This window comes from Xenopus laevis, chromosome 9_10S, assembly GCF_017654675.1.
Source record: "Xenopus laevis strain J_2021 chromosome 9_10S, Xenopus_laevis_v10.1, whole genome shotgun sequence".
Lineage (NCBI taxonomy): Eukaryota > Metazoa > Chordata > Amphibia > Anura > Pipidae > Xenopus > Xenopus laevis.
In genome coordinates, this window is record NC_054388.1 from 94,053,228 (window position 1) to 94,077,827 (window position 24,600).

General features: G+C 37.8%; 1 protein-coding gene across 6 annotated transcripts in view; it reads left to right on the forward strand.

The window, feature by feature from the left end:
- The window catches only part of unkl.S (unkempt family like zinc finger S homeolog), a 56,209-nt gene that overhangs the window by 16,117 nt on the left and 15,492 nt on the right, over positions 1-24,600 (forward strand). For 5 of the 6 annotated variants that reach the window (XM_041577733.1, XM_041577734.1, XM_018237418.2 and 2 more), the window contains 6 exon segments: positions 2,169-2,304; positions 3,684-3,801; positions 6,188-6,272; positions 7,032-7,198; positions 15,545-15,730; positions 19,226-19,288. In XM_041577733.1, the coding sequence (XP_041433667.1) occupies positions 2,169-2,304; positions 3,684-3,801; positions 6,188-6,272; positions 7,032-7,198; positions 15,545-15,730; positions 19,226-19,288 (755 nt within the window). 6 annotated transcript variants of the gene reach the window in all.

Here is a 24,600-nt window from a genome sequence, read left to right on the forward strand (position 1 = left end):
AACTCTGTGTTGCTAAAGATAACCTGAAGCTTTCAGAAATCACCTTCCTATTTTGGTGACTGTGTGCCTTTAAATATAAATAAAACTCTTTTAGCAAGAGCAGACAGCTAGAAGAAAGGCTTCCAGATGGCACAGTGCAGATGAGAGCGGTGGAGCTGCAAGCCCCTGCAGCGAGCACATTAGGTGCAATTTATACAATATTTTACTCCTGTGTGTTGTTGATGCCATACACAATGCAGTGGTAAACCTACATCCCAGTCTTTTCAGCATGCTGCTGTGTCTGCAGTCAAATCATTGTCATGGATATTAAAAAGAGGAAAAAGGGGTGGCTTCCTACTAAAACAGACAAAGAAATCTGCCATCAAACTTTAGTAGTAAAAAACCTATGATATAGGTATCGTAGATGTTTTTCTGTGTCCCTTTTCTCTGTGACCTTAAAGGAAAACTATCCCCCAAAATGAATACTTAAGCAACAGATAGTTTACATCATATTAAGTAGCATATTAAAGAATCTTACCAAACTGGAATATATATTTTAGTAAATATTGCCCTTTTTACATCTCTTGCTTTGAACCACTTTGAACCACCATTTTGTGATGGTCTGTGTGTTGCCTCAGAGATCACCTTACCAGAAAAACTGCAGCTCTAACTGTAACAGGAAGAAGTGTGGAAGCAAAAGAACTCTGTCTGTTAATTGGCTCATGTGACCTAACATGTATAGTTTGTTTGGTATGTTTGTGTGCACAGTGAATCATATGATCCCAGGGGGGGGCATGTTAACCATTCCTAAAACTTTTAAAAATTATACTCCACATATGATTAGTCTAAATATAATCAATTAAAAGATCTGTACCGTTTCTGAAATAATGAGGTATTTCTTCACTATCCCTCTCTTGGCATCTGTTTCTCTTCATTCTCTCTTCATGCAGCAGTTGGATGTCAGATAATCATTCACAGTTAGATCCAATATATCTTATAGGGGGGCCTTTTGGCCTAGAAGATATATTACAGCTCACTCTATTAAAATCACCAGACATCATGTCTCTCTATATGCAGGATTTGTGCAAAAGGTAGTTATTTTGTTTGTACTGGAATCAGTTATTTGAGTGAGCCCTAATACATCTGCTAGGAAAGGAAGCCTCCCTATAAGATATATTGGATCTAACTGTCTGACACCCAACTGCTGCATGAACACCGAATGAAGAGAAAAAGATGCTGAGAGAAGGATAGTGAAGATAAATTTGATTATTTCAGAAAAAGTATAGAATATTCAATTGATTGTATTTAGAAACTTTCTTATTTCAGTATGAGGAAGCATATATAAAATGTTCATTTTGGCGAAAGTTCCCCTTAAAAACCATCTCATCTTCCTTTCCCTGTTCTTCTTCATTGTCCCATAATCAGCTTCCTACTTCATCCCTTCCAACCACATTCTCCCTCCTTGATTAAGAACTTCATGCCTCACCTTCCTTCCCTTGTTCTTGTTTGTTACAGAATCCACTTGCTGGATAACCTTTCCTTATCCCATAATCTTTTCTTTGTCCTATTTTGCCCAGTTGCTCTTGAGTTGGCCCTTTTCAATTGCCTTTTCTAAATACTGCTCTTCATTCTTCCAGGTCACCTTTGTTTTCTAGACCCTGTTATTCATCCATTGCTGCATTTAGTCTTTTGCCCTTTATTCTGTTTTCTGAGTTCAAGTTAATCCTTAAGAATGTTTTTTGGGGTTTATAGATAATTGTGTTAAGTCCTTTTTTATTATTTACAACAAAAGCAAAAAAAAAATTGCGGGCTTGTCGAAATGTCTGCAAGTAGACAAATAGTCTCTTTCTTTTTTAAAGTTCTTTAATTTTACAAGGCTGTTAACCAGTTGAAACCATTTAATATTGTTTAGTATGACCAGCAGTGATGTAGAATACCTGATAAAATGGAGATTTGAAATACAAGAAATGGGACCCACATAGGAAAGTATATACTGTATATGCTTTCTGTAATAATATGTATATTATGCTGTTATTACCCAAAAAAAACAATAAGCATGGCTTATAAGCACTTCTAGCCTTACGGCCAGACTTTTTATCATTCAGATTCCTTTACTGTGTTATTTGCAAATATATTTAAAAAATAAAAAAATTCCAATATCAGTATTTTTTTTTTTTTGTCCTCTGCAGATACTAATTTTGTTTTAGCCAGCTACAAAACCGAGCAATGTACTAAACCACCAAGACTGTGCCGCCAAGGTTATGCATGTCCACATTACCACAATAGCCGGGACAGAAGACGGAATCCACGAAAATTCAAATACAGGTACAATAATAATGACTGCCTTTTTTTTTTTTTCTCCCGCATGATTTTATATATCAATAGGGTAACGCACTCTATCTGTCTTTATTTAAGCTTGATAGAAATTCTATGGATTATAACGCAACAAAACGTACATGTTTTCATACAAAACTGCCGGTTGTTACTCTTTCAGTTTAATAATAACAACATCTACAACTAACAGAACTTGAGATATTTAATTTCCACTTGCTGGAGGCAATTTTTCCTCTTGAAATATATTACAATGTGTATATTATTTCAGGTTAAGTAAACCCAAGTAACCACTCCCTCGTGTGACATTCCCTGCTATTCACATGTGTACACACATGTATGCAACCCAGACTTTACAGCACAATGGCAAAGCAATCTATGCCTTAAAGGGAAACGTGGAAATGCCAGTTGCAGAACACTGAAATCCAGTATTGACTCCCCTTAATGTCATTTAGGGCCTTATCTGTCAAAATCTGAATTTTTCTGACTATGTAAATAAAAAAAAAAGGCCTACCAAACTAGAATCCATGATTAGACCTTATTTATTTGTATAAAAAAACATAAATTTATTGGATCAGGGACTTTTTGCCCGAAAAGTCCAAAATAGTTGTGATTTTGGGGCTAATTCCAGTGCAGACCACAGAAACTTACAAATAGGATAGGGACCTCTCCCATTGGCTTACGCACAACCTCGGTAGGTCAGAGATGCAGGATTTTCAAATTCTGACTTTTTCTATCCTCAGGGTGCAATAAAATTTTTTCGTTTGGAGTCTATAGTAAAAAAACAATTGTTTTGAGTTTTTGCTATTCGAACTTTAATAAACTCCCTTAAGGTGGCCATAGACGTAACAATTACGATCTTTCTTGGAAAAGATCTTTCCAAGAAAGATCGTTCGTTTCAATACACACGTGTAGAGCTGAATCGTCAGATATACAGGTAGCTATACGGGAAGAAACAATAGAATTCTACCTGTATCTGACGATTCAGCACTAACAATGGGCGATGTTTGGGTCCCTTCAAAGGCACCCGATCAAAATTTTCCGTCCAGCCCGATCGATGAGCCGACCGATATCCAAGTCTTCTGCCGATATCGGTCGGCTCTTTTTCCACCATACACGCAACGAATATCGGACGAAAATTCGTTACGTACGATATTATCTGTGCGTCTATGGCCACCTTTAGACTCTGCTATCTAGGAATTGTGTCACCTTTCCTTCCAATACAGCCAATATAAAACTATTGCTATAGAAAACATTCTCCTTCTTTTCCTTCTTTTGGCTCATTATTGAAATGCAGTGTGTAATATATGTGCCCTTCCTGTAGCTGAAATGACTACTGCATTTAGTAAGGCTTTGTACCTTTTCCATTGTAGGTCTACACCATGTCCAAGTGTAAAACATGGGGATGAGTGGGGAGAGCCTTCAAAGTGTGAAAGTGGTGACAGCTGTCAGTACTGCCACTCACGCACTGAGCAACAGTTTCATCCAGAGGTAAGCTCCCCTGCACTTACTCTACATGTGCGGTCAGTAATCCTACAGGGGACACAATTCTGGGGGGTAGAGGCAGGGAGGAGGGGCCAGTGGGGACTTTTCACCGTGAGGGGTTTAGTCCACCTTTTTGGGCTTCTGTACCAGCCCAAGGCAACCATAGCCCTTTAGCAGTAAGGATCTGTGTCTCCAAAGATGCCCCAGTAGCTCCCCATCTTCTTTTCTGCTAATTCACTACACATGCTCTGTGCTGCTGTCACTAAAGGTGGCCATAGACGTAGAGATCCGCTCGTTTGGCGATGTCGCCAAGCAAGTGGATCTCTCCCTGATATGCCCACACAGAATTGGGCGATATCGAGCTGATCCGATCGTGGGGATCAGAACGGAGGCCAAACGGGTGGTCGAATCGCCGGACTGCATCAACGAAAAGATGCAGCCACGATCCGATGGGATCAGGGTTGGACTGGGTCGGCCCTCATCTGCTCCCTGTACTTCCTCCTTAGCTCCCGGACCAGTAAAAGATATGCGCGCACATGCGGGGCCCAGCTTGCCCAGAGTCAGACATGCTCCCTGCCCTTCCTCCCGGACCCAGTGGCAGCAAATGGTATGCGCGCAACGCACGCGTGGGGGGGGCGCCGGGTCAAAAGGTAAGATTGACTTTGCGGCTGCGGGGCCCGGAGGACAGTGTGTGGGGCCCCTGAGGCTGCGGCCCGGTGGGCACTGGGCCTCCCAGTCCGATGCTGGATGGGATTTCTTACCTGCCCGATTGCCATCTGGCCAACTTTCGGCCAGTTATCCATCGGGAAAGCCTGTCGGGGGGCTCTACACGCAGGCCGAAAAGCTGCCGACTTGGTCTGTCGGCAGCTTTTATCGGCCCATGTATGAGGGCCTTAACTAAGCTTAGGGACTGACTCAACATATACAGTACACATAGAATGTAAATGTCACAATATAAGGCTGATTAGTAATTAATACAGATAATTACTACATGGCAGCACAGAAACCAGTGCAATTAGCATCAGAATTTAATAATCAGCCTTGTAGCATCAGCTTATATTTCAGGCCAACCTCATTTTCTGCTTGATAATTAGTGACGACCCCTAAGCTTAGCTTCTCAACAGCTGCTCAGAGCCCACTGAGCATGTGAGTGTCACAGACACTTTCCAAGATGGTGACCCCCTGTGACAAGTTGGAAGTCCTGGATCATTGCTGCTATTGACAAGCTGAAACTTTAGGCTGGTGCAATAAGTTCAGTATATAAAATGATATTTTTACCCATATTAATTGTTAGGGTTTAGTTCTCCTTTAAAGGTATTTCTTAATGTATTTGCTACTAAGCACGTTCTCTCTATCTTTTGTTATTACCTTCACTGATGGTCCTGGCTGTAGTTAGCATTGAAAAAATATACCAGAAGCCTGTTTTGTGAATTGCAGGCCTGTAAAGAAGGTGAATAACAGAAGTTCCAGAGAGCTGGCTAGCTAACTACTGCTATACTGTTTCAATGGTGTATGCAGTAAGAGCAAGCAGTGCAAAGAATGATGCTAGACAGCAATTACAATAACAAAAAAATGTAAAATATATTATATTTTTATTTTTTTATTAATGTATATTGGAAAGTTGCTTAAAATTACTTTTGCGTTATTCTAATAAATGTATTCATTACAGTTGATTTAGTAGAGGTCGAACTGTGGAATACCAAAGGATTTCCAGCAGTGTTTTTTTTTTTGTTTTGTTTTTTTTTTACAGTTTATGCACTTTCCTAACTGTTTTCAAGTTTTCATTTGCAATGACACACTTATCAATGCTGATACCTGTGTCAGTTTGTTATAGTATGGGTGGTAGGAGTAAGGGTTTGAATGGATACTGGTGCTGCTGCTGAGTTCTTCATCTGAATCCTTGCTCATTGATGGTAATCATATGTGGGAAAAATTAATTGATGCTGTAGCTTGCGTTGTGATATGTTTATGATATACAGGTATGGGACCTATTATCCAGAATGCTCGGGACCTGGGGTTTTCCAGATAACGGATGTTTCTGTAATTTGGATCTTCACACCATAAGACTACTAGAAAATCATGTAAACATTAAATAAACCCAATAGGCTGGTTTTGCTTCCAAGAAGGATTAATTATATCTTAGTTTGTATCAAGTACAAGGTACGGTTTTATTATTACAGAGAAAAAGGAATTTTTTTTTTAAAAACTTGGATTATTCAGATAAAATGGAGTCTATGGGAGACCATTCCGTAATTCTGAGCTTTCTTTATAACGAGTTTCCGGATAACGGATCCTATACCTGTATTCTCTCATCTTTAGTATACAGTGGGAAATTTAGGCTGACTCTTGTGCTTGTTTTTTCCATAACTAAAAATGTTTGCAATCTTCATAGATCTATAAATCAACTAAATGCAATGACATGAGGCAAACCGGATATTGTCCACGAGGTCCTTTTTGTGCTTTTGCCCATGTTGAAAGTAAGTAATAAAGTTATTAGAGATGTGTCTTATCTGTTCACCACCTTTTGCATCTATGACATTTTAGTCCTCCCTTCCTAAGTACTGCAGTATACTGTATATTCTGAAGCTTTAATTTAGGAAATGTACCTAAGTACATTCAAAACATGTATTTTTCCTTGTTCTTAAAGGGTTGTTCACCTTTGAGATAACATTTAGTATGATGTAGAGGGTGATATTCGGAGATAATTTGCAATTCGTTTTCATCTTCTATTATTGAAGGTTTTTGCGTTATTTAGCTTTTTATTCAGCAGCTCTTCAATTTGCATTTTAAGCAATCTGGTAACTAGGGCCCAAATTACCCTAGCAACCATGCATTGATTTGAATAAGAGACTGGAATATGAATAGGAGAGAGTCTAAATAGAAGGATCAGTAATAAAAAGTAGCAATAACAATACATTAGTAGCCTGACAGAGCATTTGTTTTTCAGAAGGCAACAGTTACGCCCATTTGAAAGCTGCAAAGAATCAGAAGAAAAAGACAAATCACTATAAAACTATAAAAAAAAAATAATGAAAACCACTTAGTCGATCTATAACATAATAAAAGTTACTTTAAAGGCGAACCACCCCTTTAATTTGATTAGATGATCCTCGGATAAACTTTATTATTCAGTAACTATCATCTCTGTATCTAATATAGACTGCAGTCTAAAAACTCACATTAACTCACAGCAAGCTGCTTTCTTGAGAAATTATTGATTAAATTTTCTCCTATAGGAATTCCCTCAGCAGAGGAGGCCATGAATGTAATGATGCAGTCAAGCTGCCATTTAAAGCAAGGTCCTCTCCTCTATTCGGCCGACAGTATAGGTCTTTCCAGTGAGTGGAGCACAAATCTGGGTTGTACTAACAGCATCCTGAACCACAATGAACACACAGTAAATGTGAGTATTGCAAGCAGTTTCTTAGTGTTTCCATTTACTAACCAAGAGGTATGTTTACTAACATTGGAGATAAATATCTGGAGAGATTTCTGGAGATGCTTCCTATGGCAACCAATCAGCAATTAGATTTAAAAAATCACATATAAGTTAGAAAACAAAAGCAAAGATCTGATTGGTCGCTTTGGACAACATCTCCAGAAATCTCACCAGATATGTATCTCCAATGTCAGTAAACATTCCAATAAGAACAGCAGCATAAGCCTCGTTTTACACAAACTCCAGTGTCTTGTTCAGGAAAAGTATCATCTGCTATATAAAGATATACATGAAACCAAATGACTGACCACTGTATTGTTAATTAATTCTGTTCCGAAAAATAATATTACAGTACAATTCAAAATAATGCATTAAAAATATCCAGATAAAATATTTGTAACAGAAATAGAGCCTTCTTCATGAGTAATCTGTGTAATTGAGAAAAAAAACGTTGTTTATATGCCATATTTTATAGTACACCCTCAACACAAGACTCTTTATTTTTGGTATGTACATATGTTATTTAACTACAGTATGAATTTACTATTTAGTGTGCATTTACTATTAATGCAAGAAATCTAAAAGCCCGTGCAGCTCAACTAATACGTCAGGGAAAACACATTTCCTATTTCAGCTTAATTTATAGCTGTTTGTTTCAATTATATTTTTAAAGCTTCATTTTTTTTTTCTATGCTACAGTTGCTTGCCTGAATTATAATTAAAATCCTTTGTATTTCCCATTTTGCTTTGCATGTTTTAGGCTTCAGTGTGAATAAAAAAAGCTGAAGGCTACAATACAATTGTTTAAAATGTGTCGGTGTATGGTAATCCATATTTTTATTGAACTTCAGTCAGTTCATTAAAGCGGCTTAGACTAGTCACCTTATTAAACAGACACAGGTAGTACTCATGTATATTACATATTAATGATAGAGAAAACCAATGCATCACATTTTAAAGTGCGGGACTAATATACACTGCACCACAGTCATAGGTCAGCGAGTGATGATTACTTTTCTTGCACATAGATATGGGTGGCTGAGATGCCTCTGGAGATTAGTAGCTACAAAATGCTATACCACAGTATAGAGGGAAGTAGTTCATCAATTCGGAACTACAGAGCAAAGTCAAGTGGTTCAGAGGCTTAGAAGAAATTGGAAACAATGAATAGTGAAGTGTTTTGAACTGCCTGTAAATAAACCAAAATAAAGTATATCATTGGATCTCTGACCCTACCATCATTTATACTTCATTCAATTATAGATGTTTTAAAATGAACTAGTGGGACAACTATTGTAGAATAAGTTTTATACAATGTATGGGACCTGTTATCCAGAATGCTCTGGACCTGGAATGAATCGGACAATGGATCTTTATGTAATTTGGATCTTCATACCTTAAGTCTACTAGAAAATCATGTAAACATTAAATAAACCCAATAGTCAGGTTTTGCTTCCAATAATAATTAATTATATCTTAGCTTTGATCAAGTACAAGGTTCTGTTTTATTATTACAGGGAAAAATTAAAGTGGACCTGTCATCCAGACACAAAAATCTATATAATAAAAGTCCTTTTCAAATTAAACATGAAATCCAATTTCTTTTTTTTATTAAAGCATTCATAGCTGTTGTAAGCTCATTTAAAATCTCAGCTGTCAATCAAATATTGTCTGCCCCTCCTCTATGCCAGTGGCATAGAGGCGGAACAGACAATTACTTTCACTTTCTATTCAGCACTTCCTAGATGCCACTGCTCTCCACACATTCCCCCGTTCTCTTTACCGTTTAATTGTGTTGCCAGGGCAAGGAAATGGACACCAGGTCCCCCATTCTGGTGCACAATCAAGATTCTGAGATGATGCAAGACTTGCCTTAATAAAACTGTCCACAAAATGGCTGCTTCCTGCTTGCTATAATTATGAATTCCCAGACTGAAGGAAACAAGATTCAAATAATTTATATAGTGTAATTAAAGTTAATTTTGCTTGACTAATGTGATAAAATAGGATTTGGAATGGGTTTTTTTGGGTGATGGGTCCCCTTTAAATAATTTTTAAAAATTTGGATAAAATGGAGAGTATGGGAGCTGGGCTTCCCGTAATTCGGAGCTTTCTGGCTAACGGGATTCCCGATAACGGATCCCAAACTTGTACTTACAGCAGGGAAGGCATTGGAAGCTGATCAGATGTTTTATATAACTTATCCATATATCCGAATCAAGATTTTACTGTTTAGTCTAATAAGAAATATTTCCTTAAAGACTTGATGGAAAACCAGTGTTATTGGTACTCTAATGTGCAAATAAAAGCTGCAGCTACAGTCCAGCTAAAATGAAATACTGTCTATAATCCATATTTAAATGTAGGTTCTTCAGCCAAGCTCATGACTGAATAAAAAAAAAAAAAAGAAAAAATATTGTTCAGGGCTTTTCATTGTTTTTAAAAGAGACATATAGGATAAATGGAAAAAACCTACCGTATATACTCGAGTATAAGCCGAGTTTTTCAGCTCCCAAAATATGCTTAAAAACTCTACCTCGGCTTATACTCAGGTGAATAGTCGCCGGCGTCCAAGAATGGTCGCCGGCACCTCCAATGGGAGCAGAAACCCTCAATTTTTTGACTGAAACTTACAGAAGCTGCTGCATTTCTCACCCTAGGCTTATACTCGAGTCAATAAGCTTTCCCAGTTTTTGGAGGTAAAATAAGGTACCTCGGCTTATACTAGGGACGGCTTATACTCGAGTATATACGGTAATTTTGTAGGCAATTATAAGTAATATATGGTGTTGCTTTTACATGGTGCTAAAAATTAATATTATCTTTAAAAATAGCCCCTTTATTGGAGCTCCCTATAGATTTTCTCTGGTCCCTGTCTGTGTTTCAAATGAGGGTTGGGTGTGTCCTAACGGTCCCATGCCAGAAGCACAGTAGGAGGGGGACAGCCAATCACAGCCCTGCAGTCACACAAGCACAGACAGGCTTCAGTTCCCTATCACGTCCTTCTAGCTGCTAATTGGTTCCAGTCCTACAGTGCAGTGAGCTGAGAGCCACCGGCTGCCCTGCACAGCCTGGGAATTCAGGGAACAGGAAGTGGAAGAGAAGGGAGGGATTATTAGGGGTTTTTGCAGAAATATTCAATAAATCAGCCTGAAACTACTTTTTTTAAGCACAATTCTTCTATATCTGAACGAGTATAATGCACTGGTACATTCTTATTTTTTTACACAATGTCTCCTTAAAAGTGAACCACCCCTTTAAAGTTAACTATTGCATGCCCTATTCCTAGCAAGTTACAGTTGCTATTGATTATATTTTTTATAGTTTTTTTTTTTTAACTATTTGCCTTCATCTTGTCAATCTTTTCGGATTTAAAAGGGAGTCACTGACCCCATCAACCAAAAACTAGCGATCTGTGGGGCTATAATTCCATTAAAGTAGTATTAGACCGCACCGTCAAAACGTTAATCTTGTTTAAAAGCCTTTATTGAATTGAGGGTACTGACCTGGGCACCAGGAAAATTTCAGACCAACACCGTTTTTTTTTTTTTTTTTCAAGCTAGTTTGAAAAAAGACTGGTGTCGAGGGTGCGGTCTAATACCACTTTGTGGGAAATGGAGATGGACATGGCCATAGTGTGACCTGCACCTACCTACTTTGTAATGAAAAGTAGGTGCTGTCAAAAATCGTATAATTCTATTGTTACTTTTTATAACTAATCTTTCTATGCAGGCCATGTATGATTCATATCGTCACCACTGCCTGGTTGCTAGACTAAATAAGACGTAGCAACCAGAAGGCTGCTAAATAGCTGGAAAAAAATTCCCATAAAAATGAAAACTAAGGATGCACCGAATCCAGGATTCGCTTCGGGATTCGGCCAGGATTTGGCCTTTTTCAGCAGGATTCTGATCCGGCCGAATCCTGGTGCCTGGCCGAACCGAATCCTAATTTGCATATGGAAATTAGGGGTTGGTAGAGAAATCGCATGATTTTTCGTCACAAAAGAATCATTTTTTCCACTTTTTTCTTTCCTGTCCCTAATTTGCATATGGAAATTAGGATTCGGTTTCAGTTCAGTATTCGACCGAATCTTTCACCAAGGATTCGGGGATTCGGCCGAATCCCAAATAGTGGATTCGGTGCATCCCTAATGAAAACCAATTGCAAATTGTTTCACTATATTAATGTCTAAATCATATAAAAAGTTAATTTAAAAGTGTACCACTTCTTTAATATAACGTTTAGAATGACAGCATCTTTATAGTTCTCTTGTGAAACATTATTTTTAACCGTTTATTGGATTTTGAAACTGCATGAAATCAGTAATTGTAAAGTAGTTTATTAAACTTGTAGAGAAATCATACTAATGCCATTAAAGTATTTTATGATTTTTTTTCCTCTCTTTAAATGATAATTCTGTCATATTGTGGGAATAAATTGAGCAAAATGGTTGACAATAGGCAGGCTTTGAATAGACTTCATAAATAAATGTCTTTTGATACAGTTTTGTGCCTTCCAGGGGAAGCAACCTGAAACCAGTGCAGTACTCTTTACATGGAACCGACTTTTACTGACTTATTTCTTTCCCTCTCTGTCATGAAACTACTAAACAATTCCTCTTTTTAATTAATTCCATCTTGTATCTCTTTTAGGGATCTCACAATAAACGTGTTTTCTCCTCCGCTTTACAGGGTTCATCTCTCTCTTAACAGGAAATACTAACAATTTCCCAGTGGTTACTATTTATTTAAAGAAGAGCAAACTTTTCATGTTAATACGTCTGCGTTTTAATATGAAAATACTGTTATCACAAAAACACAACTCTCATAGATATATAGGAACTGATAACAATTCTCCATTATGTCAGAAGCAGAGTTTAACAATACGCGCAGTGTAAGACTTCCCTCACCATAACAAAATACGTTCTATTCTAATTTGCAGTTTCCTATTTGCTTTCTCCCATGGGTCAGTTTTGAATGATCAGTTATAGGAAATAATTCGTGATGGGCAAATTTCTCCCGTTTCGCCACGAAATGGGCGAAAATTTTTCGAAACCTGAATTTTAACGCCAGCCACAACTTCGACGCCGGCGACATTGGACACCCATTAAAAACTTAATTCGCCCATCGCTAGAAAAAATATAAATGCATTATGTTGAAGGGAGAGTTTATATTTTACTATGATCTAGACCAGGGATCCCCAACCTTTTGAACCCTGAGCAACATTCAGAAGTAAAAGTAGTTGGGGAGCAACACTAGCGTGAAAAATGTTCTTGGGTGCCAAATAAGGGCTGTGATTGGTCATTTAGTAGCCCCTATGTGGATTGTCAGCCTACATTGAGGCTCTGTTTGGCAGTACTCCTGGTTTTTATACAACTAAAATTGCCTCCAAGCCTGGAATTCAAAAATAAGCTCCTGCTTTGAGGCCACTGGGAGCAACATCCACAGGGTAGGAGAGCAACATGTTGCTCAAGAGCTACTGGTTGGGGATCACTGATGTAGACAGTGACATTCTGAGCCAGTTTGTACCTTTTCTCATTTGTAATGCTATGTTAAAATTAATCTTAATTTTTTCAGTGTTTTTGTGGGTTTTTTCCGCTTTTTGTTCAGCTCTCCAGCTTGAAATTGAATAGGAATATGACCTCGATAGAAAGATGAGGAACAAAAAGTAATGTCAGAAATAAAATTGTAGCCTCAAAAAGCAATGTTTTTTTTCCTGTTGCCTGGGTCAGTGACTCCAACAGCTAGATAGCCTTTTAAATTGCAAGTTGCATAGAGGCAGTAAGGAGAAGGCAAATAATTAAAAAAAAAAAAAGCATAAAAAATAAAGACCAATAAAAAAGTTGGAAAGAATAGGTCATACGGAAAATAAACTTAAACGTGAAGTACCCCTTTAAATGTAATCATGTAGAAAAAGGTACCAATCACGATCTGACATCTTTCACTGGATAGGGCTCATTTATAAACACTTGGTCAAATTTGCACCAGTTAGTAACTGTCTTTTTACATGCAGCAGCAGGTTGAACACTTAACCAAGGATTTGATTGGTTGCTATGGGTTACGGCCCGTAGATTTACCTCGTTTTTATAAATGAGCCCCAGTGTCTAAGTTGAAAAGTAAGGGACATGCAAACCTGCAATAAGCATTGAGCTGAAATACAATATCTTGTAGTATTAAAGGAGAAGGAAAGCTCCAAGACAGTTTATTGCCAAAAGATTAGCCACAATAGTGCAAGCTAGAACACTATATTTATTCTGCAGAATGCTTTACCATACCTGAGTAAACCGCTCTAGACACTCTCTCTGTTTGTTTAGGATAGCAGCTGCCATATAAGCTTGGTGTGACATCACTTCCTGTCTGAGTCTCTCCCAGCTCACTTATAGCTCTGGGCTCAGATTACAGCAGGGAGGAGGGAGGGGGAGAGGAGCAAACTGAGCATGCTCAAGCCCTGCCCTAGAGGTTTATGTTGAAACCAGGACGTCTGATACAGAAGCCCATGTGTACACAATAGAAGGAAAGAAATGCTGTGTTTGTTTTGACAGAGGACTCAGAGCAGCATTACTTTCAGGGTTTACTGGTGTATTTATATAGACCTTTCTGATAAAGCTTTCTTAATTTTAGCCTTTCCTTCTCCTTTAATATCTTGTAGTCTTATTTAACAAACTATGATCATATAATTTTTTACCTCAGAATGATCCACCACAGAAGAAAAAGACTTGGCTTGTGTCTTAACTTTGCATGCACTCTCTGTTAGGTTCAAAGGAGAACTGTCGTTGGTTTAATGTAAAGCCTTAAAAAGAATAAGGCTGGAAAAGATTTTGCAATGTCTGTTTGTGTGCACCCTCAATCTATCACTATTTGGGCTCATTTATAAACACCGGGCAAATTAGCATCTAGGCAGTAACCCATGATAACCAATCAGATGTTTGCTTGTTCAGCCTGCAGCTGGCTGAAAAGATCCAGTCACTCATTGGTTGGTTTGAGTTGCTGCCCATTTGCAAAATTGCCCAGGCTTTATAAATGAGCCCCGATCTGTTCTGTTGTATAGCTTGTCACAATGTCACAGCTGAATGTTGGGCTGGGAAATCATTATAAACAACCGCAAGTAAATAATAATGAAACCAGTGTGTTCACATTAACAACCTGTGGCTGCAGGGGGGCCCAGGTGGTGTAGGGGCCCCATGAGGTCCTAATTAATGAGCAATTTCAATATATATTGGTAAAACTGGACAACCTCAGGATATGTTGAAGTCCCTAAAATTAATTTGCTGTGGGGCCCAATAATATCTAGTTACGTCACTGACAAGGGACCCTTTAAGACCTTGTCATTTGACTGAATCTGAAAAAGAGGAGGAAAGTCGTATCCCACTTGGGGGTGCCAAATATTAGGAATAACCCCAGGCTGGTGCTGGAATTTGGTGACCCCTGCCAATATCAGCAAACAGATAATGCCATGTGCAACTGATTAGTTCCTCTAGGAATGAGTGACAGCTAATTTAGGCGATCCTTGTCTCAAGATGCTGCCTGTTAAATATGCTTGACCCCATAGTCACAATGAGAAAATTGTGAGGACAACACATACAACAATAGGGGGCAGATTTATCAAGGAGCGAAGTGAAAATTTGAATTTCGAGGTTTTTTTTGTTTTTTTTTTTATGGTCAAAACTGTCAAATTCGACTAGGGAATTGTTACAATTCAATTTAAAAAAAATTTGAATTCAATTTTCTAGATTTATCATACACTGACCCTTTAAGAACTCAAATTTGACTATTCGCCATCTAAAACCTGCCGAATTGCTGTTTTAGCCTATGGAAGACGTCCTGGGATTAATTTGGAGTTGTTTGCAGCCTTCCTGACATTCAAACTTTTTGCGCAGAAAAAACTAGAATCGAGTTTGAAAAACTGATATCGAATTTGAGTTTTTGGGTACATAGTATACACCCGACTTTGAAAAATTAGATTTCTTTTTTTTTTTATAAATTTCGATTGGTCGAATTTTGAGTTCATGGGAGTCTATGGCAGTTTTAAAAAGATCCTGTGAACTTGAAATTCGACCCTTGATAAATCTGCCTCTAGTTAGTTGACCATGAATTGGAAAAAAATGCATAGTACAAGAGTAAAACATATGTAAGAGGAATTTGGTGGCTTATTCTCACTGTAGAAATAAACGTTAATTTCCTAAACAGTAACTTGATTACTGCAGGGAACAATGTAAATTTATTTAGAATATTTCTATATTTGTATAGGAAAAAAACCCATCAGGCAGATCCATTATTTGCTTTCTGTATTCATATTCTTCCTCTACAGATTTCATGCTGTAGTAGTCCAACAGTTACATCAAGCTCAGATAGCAGTAGCTCCTTCTCGCCTGTTGGATCCATAGGCAGGCCAAAATCATTAGCAAATGGTTTGTGTTGTGAATCTGCCACCCCAGGTGTCTCTTCACCCAGCTTTAAGTATCCGAGGGCTCCAGGTTTTGAAAGAGAAGACCAGGTATGTATGAAACAACTGGGTGTTCAGATCTGAATTTCTTCCTGCAATTTGGGAACATGTACATGTTTGAAACAGACGTCTTTCCCCAAGTCATGTTTTTTATCATTAATAATCTGTCTTTCATTTATAGTTTGTATAAATCGTTTGTTCTGCTACATATTTACATACATTATAAAATAGAATTAGATCTGCATAATCCATTTCTTTCCCAAAAGGGCTTGCATTTTGTAACATTTTTGGTTGTTGTGCTGGTGTTTTTGTGCTTCACAAATAAACAAGATTGTACTTTTCCTGCCTTTTTTTCCAGGTTTCCGGGTTATAGCCTCACGAGCTGTTCATTTATCAACTTTGTTTGTCAATTATCTAACCCATCTGATATAGATCTGTTCTCTAAGGGTAGGGACACACTGGGCGATTTGGGGAGATTTAGTCGCCTGGCGACTAATCGCAGCGACTTTTCTCCCCGAATGCCTCCCCTCACTCCGCGCCTGGCTAAAATGAAAAGTCGCCGGCGCTAATCACACACGGCGATTCGTTTTCCGAAGTCGCCCGAAGTTGCCTCACGAGGAAACTTCGGGCGACTTCGGAAAACGAATCGCCGCGTGTGATTAGCGCAGGCGATTTTTCATTTTAGCCAGGCGCAGAGCGAGGGGAGGCATTCGGGGAAGATTGGTCGCGGAAAGTCGCGGCGATTAGTCGCCAGGTGACTAAATCTCCCCAAATTGCCCAGTGTGTCCCAGCCCTTAGGTTATGCTTAGGTTTCCTTTTGTTGTAATTGGAATTACCTTATATGGACAACCCATTATGTAAAAAAAAAAACCTTTTTAATATAGTTTTTATTTTACTTTTGTAGCTCAAAGCTAACTAATCTGCATTATTCATTACATTTCACAAAATATATATATATATATATATATATATATATATATATATATATATATATATATATATATATACTGTAGTACAGTCCACTCAGTGCACACCATATAATACATCCATACCTGGGTGCCAAAGCAACAAAAACATATAAAAACAAACAAAGCTGCTGCACTCTCAGGATTTGAAAATTAGCAAAAAAGATTTGTCTAAACAGAAAATACATGCAGAATACTCAGTCCTATACAGGGACCTTCGTCAGGAGAATGTACATAAGTAAAAAAAAATTCTGCATGTATTTTTTGTTTTAATAAATCATTTTTGCTATTTTCCAAATCCGGAGCTCTTCGCTTTCTGAAATCGCCTGAAGTTTCCTCTTTAGGCCAAATCTGCCAGTGCCTGGGTTGATTTTCTACCAGGAATGCAAAGAACCCCTCCCCAAAAAAAACAGGGAGATGTGATACTTTTGACTGATAGTACAGCTATGGGATACGTTATCCGGAAACCCTTTAACCAGAATACTCTGAATTACGGAAAGGCTGTCTTCCATAGACTCCATTTTATCCAAATAATCCAAAATATTTAAAACAGTTTCCTTTTTCTCTATAATAGTAAAACAGTACCTTGTACATGATCCAAAGTAAGATTAAATTATTTCTTATTGGAAGCAGAACAAGCCTATTGGGTTTATTTAATGTTTACATGATTTTCTAGTAAACTTAAGGTATGACGATCCAAATTACAGAAAGATCTGTTATCCGGAATGCCCCAAGTCCCGAGCATTCTGGATAACAGGTCCCATACCTGTATCTTCATTTGCCTGCATTTTCACTGTCCACTGCCACCTGCTTAGGATCTTGTCCTTGCACGTGAAATGAAAGTCCATGAATATAATTCAGCTGTCACAAATAGCAGCTCATGTCACAGTATTATCACAAACAATTATACTATCTAGGGCACTAGGTTATGTACTGAAATCTTGTTTTCTATTTCTATAGCGCTGTTATGTAGAGATTATTCACCAGCATTGGTCTTTGCCTAATTGGGGGGGATACAGTTTAATTTGTCACCCTAAATTAAAACTCAGAAACTACTTATGAGCACACACAGAATCCGTACTGTATGTTCATTACAGTGGAATACTTACAACAACATCATTGTAATATCATACCTCCTAACTTTCCTGTGTTTAGAGGGACGGTCCGACCCTCTTTTGACAGCTGTGAACAGCCAGAAAAAGAAACAAAGTTTCTAACTTAATTGGCTTTTGGCAGAGAGCCGAGTACAGACGACAGAAAATAAGAAACATTTGTAACAATTCAAATGTATTTAGATAAAAAAAATTAGTAATTGTAACAATATAAGATAAAAGGTCCCTTGGGAAAAGTAAGACTCACAGCTTAAAGGGCAATTCACCTTCATTAGCAAAACTGTAATAACTGGGGGGAAAAAACACAAAAATATGTTCAAACTTTTATAACCTGTGAAATTTTGTAAAATGAACATGGTAATTAAGGGGTGTGGCCACAAAATGGGTGTGTTCAAAAAAAATCGCCACTTTTTATTTCCAAAATGTTGGGTGGTATGTAATGATCTATGTGTGTAGGCTGAGAATAATTATGGGGCTGTCCCTGCAAATGCTAAGCATGGAGATATCCATCTACTGCTATGCTATTTCAAGGCCATGCCCCTGCACTTTCGTTGTTACGGCATTATAGCACATTACAACAGTATTTTAGCATAATTTTAGTTACTGTGTCTTAGTTTTGAATTTTCTATGGAATTTACTAGTATTAAGGAAGTTTAATTCTTCTTTTTGCAGTTTTTCCTGCACTAGAATATATTTCTAGTTAAAATTTTTATTCCCCCTAATCCCTTTTTTATCATATCCATCTCTCTGCTTTTTAGAAACTTTCTTAAAGGGACCTGTCACCCTAAAAAATAATTCCAAATCCTTTTCTATAATGTTAGTTGAACAAAATAATCTTTACTTACGTTATATTTGTTATTTAAATTTTGTTTCCTTCGGCCTTGGAATTATACAATCACAGCAAGCAGGCAGCAGACCTTTTGTGGACACTGTTATTAAGATAAATTGTGTATTACCCCGAAATCTTGTGTATGCACGGGAGACCTAATGCCCATGTGCAGTGCCCTACATAATAGTAGAGCCTGAGGATGGAAGGGGCAATGTGAGAATTGCAGTCTAATGTAAGTGCTGAATGGAAAGTGAAAGTAATTTACTACCCCACCTCTCAGGCATTGAGGCGGAGCAGATAATTTTTGATTGACAGCTAAGATATTTAAACACATTTATAACAGGTATGAGGTTTTAATGAAAAAAAAGAATTTGTGTTCCATGTTTAATTTGCAAAGGACTTTCATTATGCAGCTTTTTATGTATAGATGACAAGTCCACTTTAATAATAGACTTATTGGCTTATCTGCATTGTGTTTCTTCTGATAATATGGGACCTTGATTATAATGTGCATTCTAGAAATGACCTGTTACTGTTCAGGACATGTATTAATTCAGTGTTGTTTTATGTTTGATGCATCCTCTTTAAGGGATTGTTTTTCAGTAAGCTTTATTATTATTTTCTTTCCTTGTCTTTATAGGCAAAACACAAGTGCCTGCCATTGGATAGTAATCAGAAAATGTATGATCAAGAAAATAAGCAGGTAAGAATTCTGGAACTATTTGTATTAAGATTATGCTTGTCAGCAGCTTTGGGAGATGTGCAAATCCCTAATGTATTTAGCTTCTGTGTAACAAACACAAGAATGTGTCATTTAAAAAAAAATGGGGAGCCAGCAGATCTAATTGCCTCCAATGGCATCCTGAGACATGAGTTTCCTATGCAGCAGGAATGCTTTTTCCTCAGTTATATGTGAAAACACAACGATGCTGATGTAGATTATATAACCTATGAATTCAAATTTGCCATTGTGGTCTAACCCATAGCAGTCCCAATCAACAGATGTTTTGTGTATCCTCACACCCTGCAGGATGGATAGTGGTGGAATAAGTAAAAATAAAAAATAAAAATAAAAAAAGTACATTCTCATTGGGGGGTTCTGTAGGGGTTAAAATACACCATATAGCAAATTTAATTTTGCATGCATATTGATGTACACAAATTAGGTTTAGCACATGCCAACAAGTATGCTGTGTAGTTATAATGCCTGCACAGATTCATGTAAACACTGTATGCTTTTGGTGTTTACCTTAAAGCGGTGATTCACCTTTAAGTAAACTTTTAGTATGTCATAGAATGACCAATTCTAAGCACCTTTTCCATAGGTTTTCATTATTGATATTTTATATTTTTATAACGATTTGCCTTTTTCTTCTGACTCTTTCAAATAGGCGTCTTTGACCCCATCTCAAAAGCAAATGCTCTGTAAGACTACAAACGTATTGTTATTGCAACTTTTTATTTCGCATCTTTCTAGTAAGGTCCTCTCCTCTTCATGTTCCAGTCTCTTATTCAAATCAATGCATGGTTGCTAGGGTAATATGGACCCTAGCAACCTGATGGCTGACACTGCAAAGTGGAAATCTGCTGAATAAAGAGCTAAATGAGTCAAAACCACAAATAATAAAAAATGAAAACCAAAGGCAAATTGTTTCAGAATATCACTCTCTGCATCCTGCTAAAAGTTAACGCAAAGGTGAACAACCCCTTTAATAAACTCAGACACAAGCAATATGTGGCTTAGGCCATAAATAAATATCATTATTCACTTAAATCTGCATTATTCAACATACTCTTTTTCACTTCTCTGTGCTTGATATAAAACAAGCTAAATCTTATCCTCTTATTATCTGGTAAAGGAGCTCTCTATAACAGTGGGTGTTAAACTTTTTGGGTTCTTATCCCCTTGGAGATGCAGCCTTTTGGTAAGCCCCCTATCTCATTACTAATAAAACATTAATGTATCAACCATTAAAAGTTTTCACCCCAATTCCCCCAAATCCTGACCTTAAAGGGCAGTATCCCCCCATGTTCGGCATGGTGCTCTATGAATTAGGCTTGTGCTGAACATACTTTTTGCCTATTTTAATCATGAAAAATGTATGGGATTTGTTGTTTCTTGAGCTAAACAAGGCTACCAGGAATTGAAGCTAATTAATCTACCTTGTAAGGGCCAAACATGGAGCATCTTCAGTTTCCCTCTTTGTCCTGTTAGACAAACCATAGATTTTTCCTGATTAAAGCAATAGGCAAAAAAAGTATGTTCAGCACAAGCCCTTTTCATTGAACAAGGGTTTATACAGTTATAGTACCTGTTATCCAGAATTAGAACTGGGGTTTTGCAATAAGTTTTGCGTAGGTATGGGATCCATTATCTGGAAACCCATTATCCAGAATGCTCCAAATTATGGAAAAGCCTTCTCCCATAGACTCCATTCTAATCAAATAATCCAAAATTTTAAAAATGATTTCCCTTTTCTCTGTAGTAATAAAATAGTACCTTATAAGATATAATTAACCCTTATTGGAAGCAAAACCGGCTTATTTGGTTTATTTAATGTTTATATGATATTCTAGTAGACTTAAGGTACGAAGTTCCAAATTATGGAAAGATCCGTTATCCGGAAAACCCCAGGTCCCGATCATTCTGGATAACAGATCCCATACCTGTAATAGAAAATGGATCTTTCCATAATTTGGAGCTTCATGAAAATCATGTAAATATTCAAGCCAGTAGGCTGGTTTTGTGTCCAGTAAAGATTAATTATATCTTAGTTGGGATCAAGTACAAGGTACTGTTTATTATTACAGCGAAAAAAGGAAATCATTTTTAAAAATTTGGAATATGTGATTATAACGGAGTATATGAGAGATGGCCTTTCCGGAATTTCATTGATAACGGGTTTCCGGTTATCTGAATACCTGTACTTGTCATTTTAACTGATGATGAAGCTGAGCTTTCAGGTGTAGCAAATAAATGTTCGGGCTGCCCAGCCAGCCACTGTTGTTGTCTCCACATTCTACCCCCCGCAATTTGAAAATGAATGCTCTAGCATATGCTACTGATGTCTCTGGTCAAATTTAAGGAGAAGAAGTGTTCTGGTTTCCCAGTGAGAATTATTAGCTTAAAGCTGACTTTGAATACTGGTAGTTCTTTACAGGATTTATATCACAACTGGAAAAGATTTTGTGAAAACACTGGCGTTTGTGAGTTGGAACTTGTAAAGATGACATTATATGGTCTACTGTACACATTTCAGTAATTGCCATAGGGGCAAATATTCAATCACAAATAAGAAACATATGGGGGCAAATTCACCAAAGGGCGAATTTTCACCTGCGAAGGCTTTGCCACACTCCGCCAGGCGCAAATTCGCTACCACTACGCTAATTCACTAAAATGCAAAGTTGCGTCTCTGCAGCCAAACTCTGGCAAAGTCACCACAATCATTTCATAGCGAGCTTTCGCTAGTGGTCATTTCTGCCTAGTGAAACTTCATATATATGTCTTTATTATTGATGTTGGTGCAACTTATTATTAAAAATGTCCAAGGAAGCAAAATAAAGACAGTAGAGATCCTCTAATGTCCTAGACATGAGCCCACCCTATAACATATGTGGCATGCATCTCAAATGGTTGGAAAAAAAATGTTAGCTCAAAAATCTTTAATAGTTGGAACTTTTAAAGGCAATCCCGCTTTAAAAAATAAAAACCACCAGAGTTTTAAAGAACTTTTATGACTTTACAGCATTCAGGATATGATATCACTGACATAAGATTGAGGAGGATGTAGCTTCATGTTATCATTTGCCAGGTCTAAGGTGGCGAAGGAAACTTTGGCGAAATAGGGAACGTTTTGTAAAATTTGCCCTTTAGTGAATTTACGGATTTCAGTGGAAATTTGGCTGGCGATAGGGAGTGAAAACACGCTAGCAATGGTTTCTTTCGCTAGTGAATTGTCCTCTACGTCTGTTAGTAAATTGGCGGTGTCCCTGCGGATGAGATTTCTGCCGAATTTTCGCTAGCAAAGGCCACTTCGCCCTTTAGTAAATCTGCCCCATGATGTTACTGAAAGGGGAATAGTTCTTGGTATGCTTTTAAATTTAGTAAATCAAAGGTGCTTTTAACATTTTTTCATGTGGATGGTCACATTATGATGTTTCATCGGTTCATCCTGACAGCCTAAGTGTTGTCGAAAACGATGAGGAGGAGCTGGGGTTCCTTATAAAAGGGAGTCCCAATGTAAAAACCAATGAAGTTTTTTGTTTTATTTCACCGGTAATACGTGGGGTCTAGGCCAGTCCTACAGCTGGATTAGGAGGTATCCAACCAAAAGAGAAAAACGGCAGGCAATCTCAGGTCCCACAGACAGGCTTGTAAAATAAAGTGAGAACTTTATTTAGGCCAGAAAAATTGAAAAATACATAGCCTTGCGCGTTTTGTGCCAATAGGCACGTAATCATAGGCTGCGGTTCCTAATCACTACTTTTACAGACACAGGCACGGGGCATCAGCAGTTGAAATTTTCTGATTGGGCAGCAATCCAGTGAGTAAAGGCATAAACATAAAGGCACAAAAAGTATTCTACTTGTCCACCAGAGGCCACTGTTTCACTGGAATCTATTCATTATTAACAGCAGAGCATCTCTCAATCGTCTGAAGAAAAAGCCACTGAAATCTGGCATTTGGTATTGCTGGATATAGGAACAAACAATCCACGTTACTACCTGAACCTTTTTTTAAAGACTTTCTTATGTGCCTTTGCCCTTCAGTGAGCCTATTCTTGTTCAGAAAGGTATTGTCACCCCAAACATTTCCCCAACAGTTGTTGCACCATCCTTTCCCTATGAATGAAGTAGTGATCATTTAGGGATCTGCAGATTAAACTGTCAGAGAAACGAAAGAATTGTTATTTCATACAGGAGATTTGGCCTTTAGTCTTTAGTACAATAATAGAAAAACCAGTAACCATCCTTTTTGGTGTTTTAAAGAAGTGAATCCGACACGTCTGCAAAAATGCAATTATATTACAGGAGATGGGGTAGTAAGCACACAAACTTAGGGCACCGTATGTGCTCACACAAGGGCACCCTGATAGAGAAGGTATGTTTATCAACGCAAACTACATATAATTGATTGTTTGTGTGTATGTGCATACAAATCTGATTAGCCAATTATTCATCCCTAGAAAAGAGGCTTGTTGCCAGAGTTACAAACTCTTTTTATTTTTTGCGTATATGATCCCTGGACCTCTCCCATTGATTTATACAGTAATATATACAGGTTTTTGGTGGCTAATAGTCGAATTCGAGTTCCTAAGTGGAGTATGATAAATCTTGAAATCGAATTAAAGCTCAAATCGAGTTTGGATAATTCACAATTAGAATTTGAGAGTTTTGACCAAAAATTTTTTTTTCGAATTTTCAATTTGAGCCTTAATTAATCTGCCCCATATTCTCATCCATGTTTGTCCTCTTGCCATTGCTCAGCCTGTATATAATCCACTTTTGCATTATGTGAGTAAGAGATACAAGAACTTTTCATATCACCAAGAGCAGACGGTGTTATATTTTTACCCACAAAATGGATATTGAATACTTGGCATAATGGATTCTGAGTGCTTTTAATTACTTAACTGATTGAAATTTACTTCTTTAGGGTCAGGGCACACAGGCAGAATCGAGGGGACTAGTGGCCCGGCGACAAATCTCGTCTTCTTTGGGGCGACTAATCTACCCGAACTGCTTCCCCTGCGGCTAAAATGTAAATTGCCGGCAGGATGGCACTCGGAGCGATTTGTTTTCTGAAGTCGCCCGAAGTTTCCTTGTGAGCCAACTTGGGGCGACTTCGGAAAACTAATCGCTCTGAGTGCCATCCCGCAGACGATTTTCATTTTAGCCGCAGGGGAGGCAGTTTGGGGAGTTGTCGCCCTGAAGAAGAGGAGATTTGTCGCAGAGCGACTAATCTACCTGACTCTGCCTGTGTGCCCTAACCCGTATACATCTAACAAAGTT